General features: G+C 43.5%; 1 protein-coding gene and 1 non-coding gene across 2 annotated transcripts in view; both read right to left on the bottom strand.

Annotated features, from left to right (window-relative positions):
• Positions 1 to 31: 31 nt before the first annotated feature.
• Positions 32 to 21,183, bottom strand: part of asap2b (ArfGAP with SH3 domain, ankyrin repeat and PH domain 2b) — a 53,991-nt gene continuing 32,839 nt past the window's right edge. The window contains exons 10-28 of the mRNA XM_055884477.1: positions 20,521 to 20,621; positions 20,068 to 20,137; positions 14,006 to 14,093; positions 13,802 to 13,850; positions 12,021 to 12,190; positions 11,235 to 11,368; positions 10,773 to 10,867; positions 10,252 to 10,441; positions 6,924 to 7,009; positions 6,525 to 6,640; positions 4,420 to 4,487; positions 4,071 to 4,184; positions 3,495 to 3,780; positions 3,045 to 3,143; positions 2,593 to 2,863; positions 2,260 to 2,321; positions 1,371 to 1,453; positions 1,092 to 1,211; positions 32 to 928 (exon numbers count right to left, since the gene is read on the bottom strand). Coding sequence (XP_055740452.1) covers positions 854 to 928; positions 1,092 to 1,211; positions 1,371 to 1,453; positions 2,260 to 2,321; positions 2,593 to 2,863; positions 3,045 to 3,143; positions 3,495 to 3,780; positions 4,071 to 4,184; positions 4,420 to 4,487; positions 6,525 to 6,640; positions 6,924 to 7,009; positions 10,252 to 10,441; positions 10,773 to 10,867; positions 11,235 to 11,368; positions 12,021 to 12,190; positions 13,802 to 13,850; positions 14,006 to 14,093; positions 20,068 to 20,137; positions 20,521 to 20,621 — 2,277 coding nt within the window. The 3' untranslated portion in view covers positions 32 to 853. The remainder of the gene's footprint in view (positions 929 to 1,091; positions 1,212 to 1,370; positions 1,454 to 2,259; positions 2,322 to 2,592; positions 2,864 to 3,044; positions 3,144 to 3,494; positions 3,781 to 4,070; positions 4,185 to 4,419; positions 4,488 to 6,524; positions 6,641 to 6,923; positions 7,010 to 10,251; positions 10,442 to 10,772; positions 10,868 to 11,234; positions 11,369 to 12,020; positions 12,191 to 13,801; positions 13,851 to 14,005; positions 14,094 to 20,067; positions 20,138 to 20,520; positions 20,622 to 21,183) is intronic.
• LOC129825731 (U7 small nuclear RNA) lies at positions 14,727 to 14,779 on the bottom strand. The gene has a single exon (XR_008754932.1). It is a non-coding gene; the product is annotated as a U7 small nuclear RNA (small nuclear RNA).

The following is a 21,183-nucleotide window of genomic DNA, read 5'->3' as shown; positions in this document are numbered from 1 at the left end:
ACCGAATGCAATGAAGACAAAACACACAATGAGCCATTTCACGTTTTAATGAATAACCATGGACATGTAAAGAACACGAGGGAAGAGGAAAATGTAGGATGTACATTCCTTTCAATTATCTCAAATGTTACAGCTACAATATACATACAGAGTTACCCTGCAACCCTTTTGCCAGCATCATATATTCACAAATGCTCTCTTGATAAATTAGATTTCTTTCAATGTTAGATTCAAACATATCAGTTTCCCATCAGCAGAAGCTGTCATAGGATGATCACATATAGACTTTGAGTGGTTGTAGTACAAAATGTTTTTTATTATACCAAGTTACACTTTCAATATGCATCTGAAATGATAACACAATACCAATATTGAATTTAAAGACTCAAGTTCGACTGTACCCTCAAGGATGCACTGTACTGTGTGGACTTTAATTAAAACATAATCAAGCAGAATCTTGCTACGGTTATTTCCAGTTGTCCCAGCAAACCAAGTGGAAGTATACTTTCTCAAAACTTAGCATGCGGGTTGAACAGTTTCTCCCTTTTTTCCCCAAAATATTCCAGCATTTTAGATTAGAACATTCTGTTGGCAGGTCAGAGGTCACCTAGTCATCATCTTTGGCTGTTTGGATGCATGAGAATATCACCATGTGATGTGCACATCCCACACCTCTTTCACTCATAGACATTGTTTTTCTCCCAAACGATACTCTATTTCTTATATAGTGCACTACTTATAGGGCTCTGGTCAAAAGTAGTGCACTACGTTGGGAATAGGGTGCAATTTTGGACAAGAACAGACAAACACAGCCTAGTAGTGAGCGACAGCTTCGGTCACACCATCAGATGCATCAGTCAGTGATTAAGTGCACAAATGTCGCAGGGAAGACTCCTGTCCTAGTCGAATCCCCCTCAATATGTCCTACCTGCAACACACACAACAGGACACACAGTCAGTGGATCAGACATATAAGGACACAGTCAGTGGATGTGTGTGTGTGCAGTTTGTGTGTGGGTATGTGTGTGCATGCGTGTGTGTGTGCATGCGTGCCTATGCGTGTGGTTGTGTGTTGGAGCTGTTGTACTTACCCACCACTCCTGGTCCTCCTCTGCATCCACTACAATCACCTCTCCCTCGGTGAACGTTAGCTCATCTGGGTTATCAGCTGAACAGTTGTAGCGGGCTTTCACCCTCCTGGGCCTCAGTTTCTAAGGGCCAAATAATAATAAGTTAGACAAGAAGATGTTAGTTAATGGTTTTGCAAGTGTTCAATAATCCGTGTAAATATGATATTACTGCATTGCTATAATAGCCTGTGTGTTAGGTATTGATTGCATGCCACTGATTGGCTGAGTTGAGGATCTCACAGGGAGGTTAGCGCGGGGCTTGGGTGTTGGTGGAGGAGTTGGACCAGAGCTCTGAGGGGATCCAGTTACAGCTGTGTTCTTTACTGCTCACACACAAGCAAAAAGACACATTGGAACATTTAATCATCAATTCATGGACATGACACATAAAATAGCAAGTAGTCTGGTCCCAGATCTGTGATTTTACCAACTCCATTATTCTAACCAATTGGCATGACAGATCCATAAGGAATTGGCAAGAAAGAAGAAACAGACTGGCACCCAGATGAATAAAACAAAGCTCTTTGAACCAGAGCAGACTAGTTATTAGATATTGTAGGCTGAGTGTACGAAACTTTAGGAACACCTTCCTAATATTGTGTTGCACCCCTTTTTACCCTCAGGACAGCCTCAATTCGTCGTGTCATGGCCACTACAAGGTGTCGAAGGCGTTCCACAGGGATGCTGGCCCATGTTGACTCCAATGCTTCCCACAGTTGTGTCAAATTGTCTGGATGTCGTTTGGGTGGCGGACTATTCTTGATACACACGGGAAACTGTTGAGCGTGAAAAACCCAGCAGTGTTGCAGTTGGACACAAACTGGTGCGCCTGGCACCTACTACCATACCCCGTTCAAAGGCACCTAAATATTTTGTCTTGCCCATTCACCTTCTGAATGGCACACATACACAATCCACGTCTCAAGGCTTAAAACTCCTTCTTTAACCTGTCTCCTCCCCTTCTTCTACACTGATTGAAGTGGATTGAACAAGTGACATCAATAAGGTTTCATAGCTTTCACCTTGAGTCACCTGGTCAGTCATGGAAAGAGCAGGTATTCCTAATGTTTTGTACACTCAGTGTATACTAAAAATGTGTGAATGGTATTTGAGTGTGTGATGTGTTTACCGGATCTATTAGTGGGTCCAGCAAGCCTGCCGGGCGGTCCTATAGGCGTGGGTTTATCTGAACTGAAACCACACACACATTAAGTGTCTTAGTTAAGTGATAATACATATCGTTATAAACCTAACACAAGACGTAATACAATTAAATGAGAACATATGAACCTGAATTGGTCAGCGGACGTGTCAAGCGTCTCAGAGTAGAAGTGCTGATCTAGAGTCAGGCCCCCCCCCCCCTATCCACGTAATCATATTCATTGTGATCTAAAAGACTAAACTGATCCTACATCAGCACTCTTACTCTGAGATGCTTGATACATACTGCCCAAGTTCTTACATAGTGGGTGACTTAGTTGATTTGGACCGTGCGGCTCTGCTTCTGGGATGGTGGGCGGGTACAGGAGGGGGCTGTGTGGGTCGGAAGGAGGGTGCAGGGGGCACTGCTGGCGGGAAAGGTGGTAGTGGGATGATGGGGGACACTGGAGGCCCAGGTAATACTGAAGGTAGTGGTGGTAGAGGAGCAGTCTTATGGCTTCTAGACTCCATCACACTGGTCCTTTTACTCACCCGGGGAGGCGGAGCAGCAGGTGGAAGAGCTGGGGGAAACACTGGATGGAGACAAGGGAGTGATATCAATCTGTCAAATGTATTTTTTCTAACATCGTCAGTTGTAACAAAGTGCTTATACAGGACTTATATCTTGTTGGTGTGCCAGCAGCGCAGTATAATCACATGTGAGGGATAGGTCAGGAGCGAGTACTATCTGGTACTATAATGTAGTGCACTTACCATTCATGGAGCTGTTACGGTCCGGGATGTGAGGGTTCGGGGGGTCTGAGGAGGACCTATGTCTACCCACCTCCATATGAGCCTGCTTCCACCCTGGGCCTACAAGGTTACAGTCATAGGGTCAATCATTTATTTACACTACAGTTTGGCATCTGGTGTTTAGTTCATTATTCCAGCAACCATGTCAAGGACCTATAATCTATGACCGAGTGCAGGGCTGTTTAATTCTGGTCTTGGATGGCCGAAACATTTCCGATTTATGTTTCTAACTTGGAGCTGATTGCACTCACCTGGTGACGTAGGTCTGAATCAAGGCCCTGATTAGGAGAGTGAAAACCTGAAAAAGGGCTTTGGCCCAATAGGTCCGTATTTGAACAGCCCTGACCTAGAGCATGACATATGACCCATGCTCTATGACCTATGGCCGAATCTCAATGCCAATGGACTGACCTTTGCTGGCGTTCCTGGGGGGCAGGGTTGGGATTTGTAACCCCGGTCCCCCTGGTACCCCTGACATGCCGCGGGGAGGGGGGCTGAGGTCAAGGATGGCACCATAGGTCTCATTGTTCAGCATCATGCTGGGGACATGGGTTCTCTGCTTGTCCCTGACCAGACTGGCTGCGTCGCGGGCCAGGGAGGCCATGTTGAGACTTCTAGGCATGGGACCCATGGGACCATTTCCTGGGACAAAACAGCTGACCGGACGCTCCTGCTCTGGCCGCCTTTGGGGGATGGGCTGGGTATGGGCGATAAAGAGTGTAAGTATGCTAGTGTAGTATAAGCTAGTATACTATTGATGTAATGTCTTCAAGCTAGCGATGAGCACAACTGAGGTTGAAGTACTGTAGTACTCACTCAAGTACTGACTCGTGCATTTTTGTTTATTATCTGGGCAAAATAACTCAACTAATACAGCGGTACAGGCTTGCCTGGTATACCATAAAATCACGGTGAGAAGAATTTGTGAATTCTATGAGAGTTCTATATGAGTTTTGAGTTTTATGAGGTAGAGGCTATCCAACTCACCTTGTCCTCCATCTCGTCTTCGCTCTCGTCCAGGTCGTCGTCTTCGTTTTGGAGCCGCCACTCGTATTCCACATGCACGTGGACGTTAAACTTCCCCGTCATAGCCTGGGTCAGCTGGACACCACAAATACAGGCAACCTTTAATATTACCCATGTTGATAAAACAGAACACTGGACCAGTAGGTGCCACACATCGGTGGTGGATGAGGTGGGTTTCCCCTTACTTTGTAAAGCGCTTTGGGAACCTACTTTGAAAAGCACTCTACAAATCCAATCAATTATTTTTAGTATATTGTTACAGTGTTCAAATCCATGTGACCTTTTGATTCTATTCAAAGACTGCACTCACCAGCTCTTCACACTGCGAATGTCTGAGGCGCTTGGCGATGTCCATTGGTGTTTCTCCTGCCTCGTTGGCTGCACACAGACAGACAAAAAACAATTTATGTGTTTCTTTTATATATATACACTGTATATATACAGTTCCAAAAAGGTGTGAAACAAATCAAATATATTTTATATTTGAGATTCTTCAAAGTAGCCACCTTGATGACAGCTTTCCGCACTCTTAGCAATCTCTCAACCAGATTCATGAGGTAGTCACCTGGAATGCATTTCAATTAACAGGTGTGCTAGTTAATTTGTGGAATTTCTTTCCGTCTAAATGTGTTTGAGCCATTCAGTTGTGTTGTGACAAGGTAGGGGTGGTATACAGAATATTTGGTTGCACACCAAGTCCATATTATGGCAAGAACAGCTCAAATAAGCAAAGAGAAATGACAGTCCATCATTACTTTAAGACATGAAGCTCAGTCAATCCGGGAAAGTGTCAAGAATTTGGAAAGTTTCTTCAAGTGCAGTCGCAAAAACCATCAAGTGCTATGATGAAACTAGCTCTCATGAGGACCGCCAAAGGAAAGGAAGCCTCAGAGTTACCCCTGCTGTAGAGGATAAATTCATTAGAGTTACCAGCCTCAGAGATTGCATCCCAAATAAATGCTTCACAGAGTTCAAGTAACAGACACATTTCAACATCAATTGTTCAGAGGAGACTGCGTGAATCAGGCCTTCATGGTTGAATTGCTGCAAAGAAACCACTACTAAAGGGCACCAATAATAAGAAGAGACTTGCTTGGGCCAATAAACACGAGCAATGGACATTAGACCGGTGGAAATCTGTCCTTTGGTCTGATGAGTCCAAATGTGAGATTTTTGGTTCCAACCGCATTGTCTTTGTTAGACACAGAGTAGGTGAACGGATGATCTCTGCATGTGTGGCTCCCACCATGAAGCATGGAGGAGAAGGTGTGATGGTGTGGGGGTGCTTTGCTGGTGACACTGTCAGTCATTTATTTAGAATTCAAGGCACTTAACCAGCATGGCTACCACAGCATTCTGCAGCGATACACCATCCAATCTGGTTTGCACTTAGTGGGACTATCATTTGTTTTCAACAGAACAATGACCCAACACACCTCCAGGCTGTGTAAGGGCTATTTGACCAAAAAGGAGAGTGATGGAGTGCTGCATCAGATGACCTGGCCTCCACAATCACCTGACCTCAACCCAATTGAGATTGTTTGGGATGAGTTGGACCACAGAGTGAAGGAAAAGCAGCCAACAAGTGCTCAGCATATGTGGGAACTCCTGTTGGACTGTTGGAAAAGCAGTCCAGGTGAAGCTGGTTGAGAGAATGCCAAGAGTGTGCAAAGCTGTCATCAAGGCAAAGGGTGGCTACTTTGAAGAATCTCAAATATATTTTGATTTGTTTAACACTTTTTTGGTTACTACATGATTCCATATGTGTTATTTCATAGTTTTGATGTCTTTACTATTATTCTACAATGTAGAAAATAGTAAAAATAAAGAAATACCCTTACATGAGTAGGTGTGTCCAAACTTTTGACTGGTACTGCATATTTTTTTTGTACTTTTACCCCTTTTTCTCCCCAATTTCGTGATATCCAATTGGTAGTTACAGTCTTGTCCCATCGCTGCAACTCCCCTACGGACTCGGGAGAGGTCAAGAGCCATGCATCCTCTGAAACACAACCCTGCCAAGCCGAACTACTTCTTGACACACTGCTCACTTAACCTGGAAGCCAGCCACACCAATGTGTCGGAGGAAACACCGTCCAGCTTGCAGGAGCCCGGTCCGCCACAAGGAGTCGCTAGAGCAGGGACAAAGAAATCCTGGCCTGCCAAACCCTCCCCTAACCCGCACGAAGCTGGGCAAATTGTGCGCCGCCTCATGGGTCTCCCGGTCACGGCCAGCTGTGACACAGCCTGGGATCGAACCCAGGTCTGTAGTGACGCCTCAAGCACTGCGATGCTGTGCCTTAAAGACCGCTGCGGCACTCCGGAGGCCCAATTTAAGTGTTTCTATGGGACTTGAGTCTGGACTATATAGGGAATAGCGTGTCATTTGGGACATGATACTAGCAGGGCACTTACCAATACTGACCGATGCCCTGCCCCGCAGCAGCAGTTTCAGACACTCACTGTTGTCTGTCAGGCAGCAGTAGTGCAGTGCCGTGCTCCCTTTGGCTGTCTGCTTCTCCAGGTTGCCACTGACACAGAGCAGACACACCACTGGGGTTAGGACATTCACCACAAGGGGGCAACACTTCCCTTCATCAACATCAACGACTAAATAAATATGTCTAATCTGAGAGAACAACTTCTGCTCTTATCTACATGTTTTTTTAAAAAACCGTTAAAATACTTTAGATGACTTCCCCCTCTTCACATTTGAGATGTTTGCTTCTGCTTTTATGGTGTTTGCGTCTGCTTTTATGAGACATAAACCCAGCATCTTTTCACCCAATCAGTCCTTAAGTAAGGCTTTAGTACCTGTTCTGGGTCAGGAAGTCCACAATATGGAGGGAGTTGCGGTCCACCATTCGTACTGCTAGATGTAGTGCCGTCTCACCCGGTTCCTGAGAGAATGGACAAATACACTACATGACCAAAAGTAAGTGGACACCTGCTCGTCGAACATCTCATTCCAAAATCATAGGCATTAATATGGAGTTGATCCCCCCCTTTGCTGCTATAACAGCCTCCACTCTTTTGGGAGGGCTTTCCACTAGATGTTGGCCACAAGAGCTTTAGTTAGGTCGGGCACTGATGGGCAGTCGGCGTTCCAATTCATCCCAAATTTGTTCGATGGGTTTGAGATCAGGGCTCTGTGCAGTCCAGTCAAGTTCTTCCACACCGATCTTGACAAACTATTTCTGTATGGACCTCGCTTTGTGCCCGGGGGCATTGTCATGCTGAAACAGGAAAGGGCCTTCCCCAAACTGTTGCCACAAAGTTGGAAGCACATAATCGTCTAGAATGTCATTGTATGCTAGAGTTAAGATTTCCCTTCACTGGAACTAGGGGGGCCTAGCCCGAACCATGATAAACAGCCCCAGACCATTATTCCTCCTCTACCAAACTTTACAGTAGGTACTATGCATTCGGGCAGGTAGCGTTCTCCTGGCATTGGTCAAACCCAGATTTGTCCATCGGACTGCCAGATGGTGAAGCGTGATTCAGGTATTAAAATATGACATATCAGCAGAGCTTTTTTAGTCCACGTTAGAAGTCTGTCATGTGGGGGCATGGTGCAGCAGTAGTGGTAGAGACTGCCATGCACATATTTCCCACAGTAGCATGGGTACGAAGCCCCCCCAACCTATACTTTTGTACTGTTTTCCCTCTAAAACAGGTATTCCCAAACCCCAGGGGTACGCGCAATGCCATCGGGGGTACTCCAAATAAAAATGTGATTCACATAATAAAAAAGAAATAAAAAAAAGAAATCAACAATTCTTCACATTTTCAAACAGTACATTTATATTTTCCAACGGGGCTATACATTTGGGTGAGGTTTTTCTCTCCCCTGAGTAGCCTCGTTTCACTGGCAATTCTTTTTTTAACCATCTAGTGTTCAGCGAAATGTCAAATACAGGTAGCCTAGTCAAATAATTAACATCCAATCACATTAACCGTTACTCTCTCGCGGGAAACCTTCAGTCTTGCGCAGAGATTTAGAAACATGACAATTTGAAAAATAAGCCACGGGAGTTTTTGGAGTGAGAATATAGAAGACTTTCGAGTATTAAGACGTATAAAAGCAACATATACCACTAATAAGAAGGGTATTTTATGGTGAGCTAGGACAGGCAAGCCCCATACTATTGTGGAGGACTTAATTCTTCCTGCTGCTGCGGATATGGCTGGGACAATGCTGGGGGAAAAGGCCAAAAAAACTATACAGACAAAACCTTCATCAAACAACACTGTTTCACAACTCATCAGTCATATGGCAGGAGATGTTTTGAAACAATGACTGCTTCGCATACAAGCCAGTGAATTCCATGCGTTACAGCTGGATGAGTCAACAGACGTGGCGGGCCTGGCACAGTTCCTGGTATATGTCTGTTACGTTTATGGGGGGTCAATTAAGGAAGGCATCCTCTTCTGCAAACCACTGGAAACCAGAACAACAGGAGAGGATATTTTTTAAAGTACTGGACAGCTTTGTGACATCAAATGGACTTTGGTGGTCAAGATGTGTTGGTATCTGTACTGATGGCGCAAAAGCCATGACAGGGAGACATAGTGGAGTGGTAATGCGCGTGCAAGCAGTTACGTGTGTGCAAGCAGTTGCTCCCGACGCCACTTGGGTACACTGCAGCATCCACCGAGAGGCTCTTGCTGCCAAGGGAATGCCTGACAGCTTGAAAGACGTTTTGGACACTACAGTGAAAATGGTTAACTTTGTTAAAGCAAGGCCCCTGAACTCTCGTGTATTTTCTGCATTATGCAATGATATAGGCAGCAACCATGTAACAGTTTTAGAACATACAGAAGTGCCTGGCTATCAAGGGGCAACGTATTGACACGTTGAGATGAGAGAGATGAGCTTAAGGGTTTCTTTACTGACCATAATTTTCACTTGTCTGGTCTGACCGCTTCCATGATGACGAGTTTCTCACACGACTGGCCTATCTGGGTGATGTTTTTTCTCGCCTGAATGATCTGAATCTAGTATTACAGGGACTCTCCGCAACTATATTCAATGTGCAGGACAGAATTGAGGCTATGATTAATAAGTTGGAGCTCTTTTCTGTCTGCATTAACAAGAACAACATACAGGTCTTTCCATCATTGTATGTTTTTTTGTGTGCAAATTAACTCAAGCTTACAGACAATGTCCAATGTGATATAGCGAAGCACCTGAGTGAGCTCGGTGCGCAATTACGCAGATACTTTCCCGAAATGAACAACACAAACAACTGGATTTGTTATCCCTTTCATGTCCTACCTCCAGTCCACTTACCGATATCTGAACAAGAGAGCCTCATCGAAATTGCAACAAGCAGTTCTGTGAAAATTGAATTTAATCAGAAGCCACTACCAGATTTCTTGATAAGGCTGCGCTCAGAGTTTCTTGCCTTAGCAAATCGCGCTGTTAAGACACTGATTCCCTTTGCAACCACGTACCTATGTGAGAGTGGATTCTCTGCCCTCAATAGCATGACAACTAAATATAGGCACAGACTGTGTGGGAAATGATTTAAGACTGGGACTCTCTCCAATACAACCCAACATTGCAGAGTTATGTGCATCCTTTCAAGCGCACCTTTCTCCTTAATCTGTGGTGAGATATTCACAATTTTTGATGAACAAATAAGGTTTTATTTGTAAGATGGCTAAATAAAGAGCAATATTATTGATTATTATTATATTATTATTTGTGCCCTGGTCCTATAAGAGCTCTTTGTCACTTCCCACAAGCAGGGTTGTGACAAACTCACACTCATTCTTATGTTTAATAAATGTATCGTATAGTGTGTGTGTGGCAGGCTTACGTGGGGCTGATACTGGTGCTAGAGGAGATACGCAGCTGGAGGTTGAATGTTTGAAGGGGTACGATGACTGTAAAAAGTTTAGGAACCACTGCTCTAAAAGATAGCCCAGTGGTTAGAGCGTTGGGCCAGTAACAGAAAGGTCGCTGTTTCGAATCTGCTGATGTGCCCGTGAGCAAGGCACTTCACCCTATTTGCTCTGGGAATTTGCTCTGGATGAGAGCGTCTGCTAAATTAATAAAATGTCAAATGTAAAATCTGCCACCTGCCTACCTTCTGGCTGTCTAAATACAAAAAGAAGATCATGTGATTAATCTTACATGCTCATTGGCCAGTGGTATGGTCTCCATCAGGTCCACTCCTTCAGCGTAAACCTGGATGAGGGAGAGGATGTTTCGGGTCTTCACTGCCTCACACAGGACGTGCAGCCTGGACTCCGCATCCGCACACTTCCTCTGAACAAACTTCTTCTCTGTGTACTTGGCTGTGATGTAGTCCTTCCGCGTCTGCCTGAGGGAGACAAGAGCCCAGACAGACAGATGGGCAACTAGCAAGAGACAGGAAATCTGAGTTTAAGGCCAAGTTCCAAATGGAACCCTATCCCCTAGTAAAATGGATTTTGACCAGGGCCCCTGTCAAAAGTAGTGGACTATATATGGAATAAGTTGCCATTTGGGATGTACCCTAAGACATTCAGGACTATACATAGTATAACAAGAAGTTAAATGTATTGAACTTAATATGAAATAAATAATGAATGTATTCAGTCAGTGTTGTTCCTGTTATGGTGTTGAAGGAAGGAGAGGAGTGGGTGTGGTTTGCCCGACTGTCTGTCACTCACATGTCACTGGAGGGGTTGGGTTTGGTCACGCCCTGTGCAGACAGGTCCGCTTCCATGATCTCATTGAAACCCGCATTGCCCACATTTTTTACCAGCTGGAGAAGACCAGGTAGAGCACACGTCAATATGGTATCTATTCAGACCCTATAAATCTAGCCTGGTTCCAGATCTGTTTGTGCAGTATAGCCAATTGCTATAGGAGTTGGCAAGACAGCACAAACAGATCTGGGACCAGGCTACTACTAATCATACTCAAATAGTACAACAGCTTATACGATCAGAGCTGGGTTCCAATACTATTTGAAATAATCAAAACTGCTTGGCTGAGCTTCCCTGACATCTACCCATCTGGCACTCCAGGCAGGCTAAAGCAAACGCAATAAAATATTGATTAAAAAAAATATATATATTTTTGTACCTATGTTTGTATACAATGCAACCATAAAAGCCTGTGATATTTACCAGGAGCTCGGCGGTTCCCAGGACGTCCAGTGTGAGAGACTGTATTCTAGAATAGTGGACGCCCATCTCCCGGTGGATTCCAGAACACTCGATGCAGATGAGCACTCCCAGGTTAGTGGAGAGCCAGGTGGGATCTGAAAACAGAGATAGATGTTATCAGTGTTAAGACTAGTGTGCTGTGGCCTGGGGTGGTCTGGCGAGTTGCTGCCACTGCCTTTGGATCTTAACCCTTGACCTTCTGGCACACCATTTCTCCTCTTTACTTTCCTGTCTCTCTTCACTGTCTCTGAAAAAAATTGACTTGAAAATCCTGAAAAAACGATATTAAAAAAAGAGTTGTGTGCTTCCACTATACGTCCTCACCTGAAATAGTTGTACCGTTAAATAAAGTTCCACTCCTAAGAGTGAGATGTGGTATATTGATGCACTATTTTCATCAGTGTGAATTCAACACATGGGATATATAGGCACAGTTGGATTTCAATAACATCTAACCGAAACAGCCAACCCTCTTTCTTCTGTATTTGAGGAACTAGTCTGACTGGCCTAACAAAGACTCCTAAGAATGTGTGTGAGCGCATGCACATAGACAAAAGAACACGTCAATCGTCAAACAAAGCAAGGTTGTACGTTCAGCATTGTAAATTACGAAAACCATGTCAGCCCCTCACACATTCACATACTGTGTGTACAACAATGTGTTCATTTTCATATAATACCCCTCTGGGAGGAAGACCACAATATTTTCTTGCTGCCTTTTCCCAGAATGCTCTGTGTGTCACTCACTAGGCGCTCCACAGTCGCAGCAGACGTCGTTGCCGCTCATCCTCTTGACCTCGCTGACGATGGCCTTGGTCAGCTCCTGCACTATGTTGTTCTCCCCTCCCTCGTCCTGGTCTCCTTTGAAGGCATTGTTCAGCGCCTCCTCCTTACTGTTCTGCAGGACTGAGATCCATCTGAAAACACAGGCAGGTCCAACCGAGACAACCAGTAAGCTTGGAGGCAAAGGGCGCGTCCCAAATGGCACCCTATTCCTTATGTAGTGCACTACTTTTGACCAGAGCCGTGTACACGTTATAGGGAATAGGGTGCCATTTGGAATGCCTACAACGTCAAAGAGGGTCTGAGAAGTGACCAATTACATGTACCCCCTGTATCATGTATACACATAATGAAGAGCAGGGTTCCCCAACTGTTTTCTGAGCAAAAAATATTTATTGTTGAACATAAAATACTGTAAAAACACCAAAACACCAACAGCAAATCAGCTCCAAGTTATTTTAATTTAGGAAATAATAGAGAGATACACTAAATACACAAAAGTATGTGGACACCCCTTCAAATTAGTGGATTCGGCTATTTCAGCTGACAGGTGTATAATATCGAGCACACAGCCATTCAATGTTCCAACATCTAGTGGAAAGCCTTCCCAGAAGAGTGGAGGCTGTTATAGCAGCAAAGGGGGGACCAACTCCATAATAATGCCCATGATTTTGAGATGTTCAACGAGCACATGTCCACATACTTTTGGTCATGTAGTGTATATGTGATCATATACACATTTTAAATGATGATGATTTAGTCCAAAATTATATCTGTTTTGGCTTCTTGCGGTAAATTTGTAGTCTACAAATGATTGGAAATTATATTCCGGCCTCCATCCACTCAAGAAAGAAATCGGCCCGCGGCTGAATATAGTTGATGATCCCTGATATAGAGTGACCAATCAAAAACATATATTTTAAACAATGTTAATTGTGTAGATACTCCTCTGAGAAAACCAATGGGCCAAACCTCACGTCTCTATCATAATCCGTTCAAAAGTTGGAGTTTTTTAGCTTTGTAGGAAGGCCAAAATTAGGGTGACTATGGAGGCCAGAGGCCAGAGGCCAGAGAAGAAAATAGCATTGCGTCAGCTAGGCTGTATGCTGTTTGAGAATTAACAGGCTCACAGTTGAACTCATCTTTCTTCTCAAATTCGAGGGACATAAAACAATAGAGGTAAGATAGAAATCGAGTTTGAGACATGACATGTAGTATTTTCATATTTTAGTATACACTTTTCAAATGAATGCTATTCTTTAAAAAAAAATATTTCTCACAGAAACATGCGTATCTCTGTGTACCAAAGCCTTTTCCGTTTAATTCAGCTCGTGTCATGCTAATTTTGCGACACACGGAAACAACTTTGCAGACTACCACCACAACACCTGAAATCCTCAAAAGTTGCAGTGAAAAAGCGCCACCGCTCTGTCAACAGAGCTCGGAGCTTATTACCGGATATATTAGGCACAAAACCCCGAATTTGGGATATAATGTTAATGATATGTTAGAGAAAGACCCCACTGAACGATTCAGACATGAAGAATCATATTTGTCTTGGTAAAAATGTATTTTGATGAAATAAGGAAGTGAAATTTCATCACCAAAGTGCGTTTCTATCCACTCTGGGCAGAGTGGATGGACACCCTGCATAATGATGTATACACAACGTTCGCACACAAACGTACACAGTGCAAAATGCACAGACAGTTTACATTGGTTCAGGGAACCCCTATGGTACTTACATCTGACACTCAGTCTCTTCCTCAGCTTGAAAATGATAGGTTCTGTCATCTGTTTGGGTAAACAAAGAAGGAGATCCGATTGAGTAAGAGGTAGTTGCAGTAAGAGAAGCCAGGCTACCGGGAAGGCATCTATAGTACTAGACGGAAGATGAATGTTGCAGAGGTTTGAAATGGAGATGAGCCTCAAAATGGTGATTAACTTACGGGAGAAGAGATCAAAGCTTTTCTTCTCATCTGGGTTGAGCTTCACTTGACAGGTTAGCAGGTTGAGTTTAGCTGGTGGTCTGTTCGCCTATGAAAGAGGAGCAGAGACGGATGAGAGAAGAGAGTGGACCAGAGAATAAGATAAACATTTGAATGCTGAAATGTATCATACAGTATGCATGGAACTGTCCCATAAACTAAGTCAGTTGTGTGACGTCGAACACTCAAATAACTTCAGAAAAATAACATGATCAAATGCAGCAGTAACCATTAAATGTATCATTGTTGAATTAAATGGTATGCTGCTTACAGCCACATCCCTATAAAGGCCCAATGAACAGCATTGTTTTTAGATGTCACACAATTATTGTCCAGTTCTTTAATGTGAGCACAGTAACAATGTGAAATGCACTGAAACAGAACAAATGTGACCCTTCCCAAATGAAAAAATTCTACAGTATACTATTGTATAAATACTACAGCATTTACGGTAGTGTTCTTGCGGACTTTACTGTAGTATTTACTGTAGTATACTGTAGTACTTACAGTTAACCATAGTATAAATACTGTAGTGAAAGAAAACTGTAAAATATACTATGGTAATTAATGTAGTGTTTTTGCAGATTGTAGTATACTGTAGTTTTTACTGTAGTGTTTTTCCAGACTGTACTATACGGTAGTATTTACTACAGTGTTTTTGTGTTATCTTTGACATAGAAGTGGAGGCTTTCTCCTTCAGGAAACCTACTGGAGAAATACTAAAAGAGCACATTTTCCATAACCTATAGGTAGGTAGTTAGGACTGGGGTCTGAATGGACAGTTCAGAGCTCCTGCTAATTCTATAACCTGTAGGGAACGCAATATATGATCTATCGTTCAGTTCTGTGAAAAAGTATTGGGGATGCTTTGCCCGCCTCAGGATCCCTACAACTTGCCTTAATAGGAGGGGACCATGAATTCTGCTCTGCATCAGAGAATTTTACAGGAGAATGTCAGGCCATCCGTCTGGGAGCTGAAGCGCAGCTGTGTCATGACGCAAGACAATGTAAAAAAAAAACGACTATCAAGTCTACATCAAAATGGCTAAAAAGCAACACATTTGATGTTTTGGACTTAATCCCAATTGAGATGCGGCGGCAGGACTTGAAACAAGCAGTTAGTGCTTGAAAACCCACAAATGTCGCAGATTTACAGCAGTGTCCTTGGGATGTTCTTTGGGTGGTGGACCATTCTTGATACACACAGGAAACTGTTGAGCGTGAAAAACACAGCAGGTTTGAAGTTCTCCACACACTCAAACTGGTGCGCCATGGCGCCCACCCCGTTCAAAGGCACTTCAATCTTTTGTCTTGCCCATTCACCCTCTGAATGGCACACATACAACCCATGTCTCAATTGTCTAAAGGCTTAAAAATCCTTCTTTAACCTGTGTCCTCCCCTTAACAAGTGACATCAATAAGGGATCATAGTTTTCACCTGGATTCACCTGGTCAGTCTAGTAAACTGTAGTGTTTTATCCCTGAACAAATTCACATGGAAGTCATGCTCAGGGGAAATTTCAGCGTTCAAACAATAGCTCTGTACAGTGTCTGACAAGAGGCTGCTGTGATGGTGTAGGTTTCAGGACCTGACAGACGTTTTGTCAAATACTAAAATGACATCCGTCTTGACATTCTGTGATCATGAAATCTTGTGAGCTGTGGATTGTCAAGCAAATAACTGAGGTTCTCACGGTAATTGACCGTTAATGAACATAAACACATTTAGCATCTCCTGGCTACCACACATAGTCTACAAGCCACTGATGCAGACCTTTGGAACATCTACATTTTAAAAAGTCTAACAAATCCATGTAATATAGCCTACACCATCACAATAAATCCATTATTTATTTTAGACAGGTCTAAAGAAACACGATATGAAGAAAATGTAGTCTTTTTTAGATGAACAGAATATTCCCAACATTTTCTGGGAAAGATGTGGGATGCAATAGATCCCAAATGAATACAACTTTTTTAAGCAATAAGGCTGACGCAACAGATCAGAATGTTTACTTTAAAATGTTGATCAACTATTAGGCTATTTCTTCAAATTATAAGCGCAGAAATCCACACACGGCAGTAGGCTAGAAGCGCAAGTGTTCCATTAGCGGGAAAACACCATTTTCAAAAGTGACCGCAAATGCGATTATGCATGTAATGCTATTATTATAAAAGGTGCATTTCTATGGTGAAAATGATCTTCCCCAAACTTGAAACTTGCACGCTGCGTATGTATCCCAGTTAGGGTCTACACTGGTGGTAAAGCGGATTCAAGTTATTTGGCTACTTTAGTTGTGATACAAACCTTATCAAAACATATAGGCCTGTGGGCCAGGCTACATGAGGTGTGCGACTATGATTTGAAAAAGTCACCAAAAAAAGGCATGTGCTGTTTCTTGCCTTACTACACACGCTAGGCATCATTCACAAGTGATAATACATAATTTATAAGTGATAGGCTAATATTGTCACCCATCAGACTATTCTTGATTTAATCTCGTCTTTACATATACTAAATAATGTATGTGTGAAATTTGTTTTGATTTATAATGGACCATTATCATGCACCTGTCTCGGAACAGAAGCAGGGGAAAAAATACATGTAATCTATACATGACTGCCTTTCTTGATGTCTATAGTATTCTCTCGGGTATGCAATCTGGTGTCCGCTCAGGTTATGGATGTGTCACTGCAACCTTAAAGGTCCTCAATGATGTCACCATTGCCCTTGATTCTAAGCAATATTGTGCTGCTATTTTTATTTTATTACGGTAGACCATTCCATTCTTGTGGGCTGGCTAAGGAGTATTGGTGTCTCTGAGGGGTCTTTAGCCTGGTTTGCTAACTACCTCTCTCAAAGAGAGCAGTGTATAAAGTCAGAAAATCTGCTGTCTCATCCACTGCATGTCACCAAGGGAGTACCCCAAGGCTCAATCCTAGGCCCCAAGCTCTTCTCAATTTACATCAACAACATAGCTCAGGCAGTAGGAAGCTCTCTCATCCAGTTATATGCAGATGATACAGTCTTATACTCAGCTGGCACCACCCCGGATGTTGTGCTAAATGCTCTACAACAAAGCTTTCTTAGTGTCCAACAAGCTTTCTCTACCCTTAACCTTGTTCTGAACACCTCCAAAACAAAGATCATGTGGTTTGGTAAGAAGAATGCCCCTCTTCCCACAGGTGTTATTACTAGCTCTGAGGGTTTAGAGCTTGAGGTAGTCACCTCATAAAAGTAATTGGGAGTATGGCTAGACGGTGCACTGTCCTTCTCTCAGCACATATCAAAGCTGCAAGCTAAAGTTAAATCTATACTTGGTTTCCTCTATCGTAATCGCTCCTCTTTCACCCCAGCTGCCAAACTAACCCTGATTCAGATGACCATCCTACCCATGCTAGATTACGGAAAGGTAAGGGTAAGGGTGCTCTCGAGCGGCTAGATGTTCTTTACCATTCGGACTATCAGATTTGCCACCAATGCTTCTTATAGGACACATCACTGCACTCTATACTCCTCTGTAAGCTGGTCATCTCTGTACACCTGTCGCAAGACCTACTGGTTGATGCTTATTTATAAAACCCTCTTTGGCTTCACTCCCCCCTATCTGAGATATCTACTGCAGCCCTCATCCTCCACATACAACACCCATTCTACCAGTCACATTCTGTTCAAGGTCCCCAGAGAACACATATCCCTGGGTTGCTCCTCTTTTCAGTTTGCTGCAGCAAACACTCTAAAGTTTCCAAAACTGTTAAAATAGTGTCTGTGAGTATAACAGAACTGATTTGGCAGGCGAAAACCTGAGAAAAGTAGTTTTTTTTGTTGGTTTTGCCATTACAGTATCCATTGACTTAAGACTTAAGACTCAAACTGCAGTTTCTATGCCTTCCACTAGATGTCAACAGTCTTTAGAAATAGTTTCAGGCTTGTATTCTGAAAAATGAGGGAATAAGAGCATTCGGAATGACTGGACGTTAAAGTGTCGCAGAGCTTTTTCATGCGCTCGACAGAGAAAGAGCAATTCTTGTTTACCTTTTAAATTGACGACGTTATTGTCCGTTTGAAATATGATCGATTATTTAGGCTAAAAACAACCTGAGGATTGAATATAAACATTGTTTGACATGTTTCTATGAACTTTACGGATACAATTTGGATTTTTTGGTCTTCCTGTTTTGACTGCGTTTGAGCCTGTGGATTACTGAAGAAAACGCGCGAACAAAACTGAGGTTTTTATATATAAAGAGACTTTATTGAACAAAATAAACATTTATTGAGTAAATGAATGTCTGCTGATTGCAACCATATGAAGATCATCAAAGGTAAGGGATTCATTTTATCTCTATTTCTGACTCTGTTCTACTTGGCTGGTTACTGTTTGTAATGAATTGTCTAGTGGGCTATGTTCTCAAATAATCGTAAGGTATGCTTTCGCCGTAAAGCATTTTTAAAATCTGACACCGTGGTTGGATTCACAAGACGTTCATCTTTAAACCTCTGAATTTTTATAAATAGTATTTCTGTATTTGAATTTGGCGCCCAGCAGTTTCAGTGGCTGTTGAAGAGGTGGGACGTTAAAGTCCTACATACCCAAGAGAGGTTAAATAAAATAAAATAAAAAATAAATCTATGCACTTAAAATAGCGAATGGAGGACGCTTTTCTCATGGTTCATTTTCATGCCAGCCAGGTAGGCTATACTCCTGTTGTAAAGAGAAGCAATGTGCCTAATATTAGGAAAGTTTAGAAATAAATAGAGTAGGCCTAGTCTATAGAAAGCTGATGGGATCCTCCTCTTTTTATTAGAGGCCATTCCTCTTTTTTCTCAAGCAATTGCATAGCCTATAGAAATGTTGCGCAACATGAGCTCATGGGCTCTCATGAAGTGTTTGATTACATTCTCGATTACAATTGCATTGATAGAGTGCTGAGTACCAGGCAGTTAGCACGTTTGGTATGCTACTAATGACCATCAGCAGCATCAGAGCTTGGAGAAGCTTAATTACCATGACTAAATGATCTAGTGGATTTTGACTGCCATCATGACTCGTGACCGCCGGTGTGGCGGTAATACGGTCACCGTTACAGCCCTAATCACAACTGAGACAATGCTATGCCATTAGGATTAATGATGTTTTGACATTAGGGGAATGTTGTCAAGAGGAATGTCATGCACGAAAGAACTTGTAGCCGTTTGTGATTGGATTCCTAGAAGAGGTCAACAGAAATCCAGTCGAAAAAGAAAGAGAAAACCCTGTGCACAGCAGGAATCCAGTCAAGCGTTAATACAGAAATCACCCCACCTGCCGACGAAAAAAAAGAGTCCAATCGAAGATTGAAATTCTAGGCCTCCCGAGTAGCGCAGTGGTCTAAGGCAATGCATTGCAGTGCTAGACGTGTCACTACAGATCCGGGTTTGATACCGGGCTGTGTTGCAGCCGGGACCGGGACCGGGAGACCCATGAAGCGGCGCACAATTGGCCCAGCGTCGTTAGGGGAGGGTCTGGCCGGCTGGGATGTCCATGTCCCATCGCGCTCTAGCAACTCCTTGTGGCCTGGCTCCTGCACACTGACTTTGGTCGCCAGCTGTACACTGTTTCCTCCGACACATTGGTGCGGCTGGCTTCTGGGTTAAGCGGGCAGTGTGTCAAGAAGCAGTGCGGCTTGGCGGGGTCGTGTTTCAGAGGACACATGGCTCTCGACCTTCTCCTCTCCCAAGTCCGTATGGAAGTTGCAGCGATGGGACAAGACTGTAACTACCAATTGGGGAGAAAAGGGGGTAAAAAAAGTACACACTCTTTCTTTTCACCTTCTTCTTGCTCTGTCTTAACATGTCGTCTGGCTCTTCATCAACAACAACAAATGTAATTGTGCTTCGTCGTCCACATTGTCGTCCGCAGACCGTATTGAATTACACCGGCTGACATGCAGTATGTACAAGCAGCATGCATAACGGCATGGTATGAAGGAAAGTGAGTGACCAATAGGAGAAGACAGGAACAGGAAAGGAAGTCTCTTACCGTTCCATGGGAGATGGTCAGGAACCCGTTCTTCACAGAACACTTCCTCTTCTGCCACACTTTCCTCAGGCTGAAGAAGAGAAAGGAGAGATCATATTCATTATGACACTACAACACTTCTCTATACATGTTCTCCTAGAGCAGGGTTTCCCAAACTTGGTCCTGGGGCCTCCCTGGGTGCACGTTTTGGTTTATGCCCTGGCACTACACAGCTGATTCAAATAACCTAGATGACCAATCCACATCTTCAACCACACCATTTCCCGAGCAGCAAATGGAATCATGTGTGCCTAGAGGACATCATATCACCCTATCGCTGATCACCCTGCAAGTGCAAGGTGTCCACAGTGGGTTCCCCACCACCGCGAGTCAAACTACATTTCCCTGCCTTTGCCGGGGGAATGAACAGCTGTTCTTGCGTCTGACCAGAGATCATGTTGGTCATACACTCACCCCTCGCTCCTCTTATAGAGAATTCCACAGCAATCCGTGCCATAGGCCTTATTCCCCTGGAGCTGATGAAGGCTGTAGCCAGTCTGTTTGGCCTGGGAGTCCTAATACACAGGAACAAAGACACGTGCACGCACGCACACACACACGCACACACAAACACAGAACAAATATATATGTCTCATCTCTCTCAATGCTCAGACATTCATCCAAATCCTGTTTCTTCAGCCTCCTCTTCTGAAGGCCGACACTACTCTGCATTGCTAAAAATGAAGGTGCTTTGAAGCACATTCCTTTTTGACGGCCATATAGGAAGCAAGGCCACTGAACACCTTTTGGTTCAGTAAGAGAGCCAGCATTGCTTCAGTAAGCCTCAGCCTTGTTTCGCTGTATTCAAATAGAGGTTGTGACTCTGGGGTTTGTAAGCCATAGAGATTTGCATGGAGGGCTTGAGCAGAGTAAATACAGTGCATTCTGAAGAGATTACAAAATGTCAGACTAGTGTGCTGCCAAGCCTGACATTTAACTGTCTCGAAGCTGTTTCTATTCCCTTCAAATCCTCTCTGTGGTTAAGAATATTGATTATGGCTGTGTACCTCCCAAATGCCACCATACTCCCTACATAGTGAAGAGCCCTATGGACCCTGCTCAACAGTAGTGCACTAT

The sequence above is a fragment of the Salvelinus fontinalis genome, chromosome 27 (genome assembly GCF_029448725.1).
Source record: "Salvelinus fontinalis isolate EN_2023a chromosome 27, ASM2944872v1, whole genome shotgun sequence".
Taxonomy (NCBI): Eukaryota; Metazoa; Chordata; class Actinopteri; order Salmoniformes; family Salmonidae; genus Salvelinus; species Salvelinus fontinalis.
This window is presented reverse-complemented; position numbering and strand designations above follow the sequence as displayed.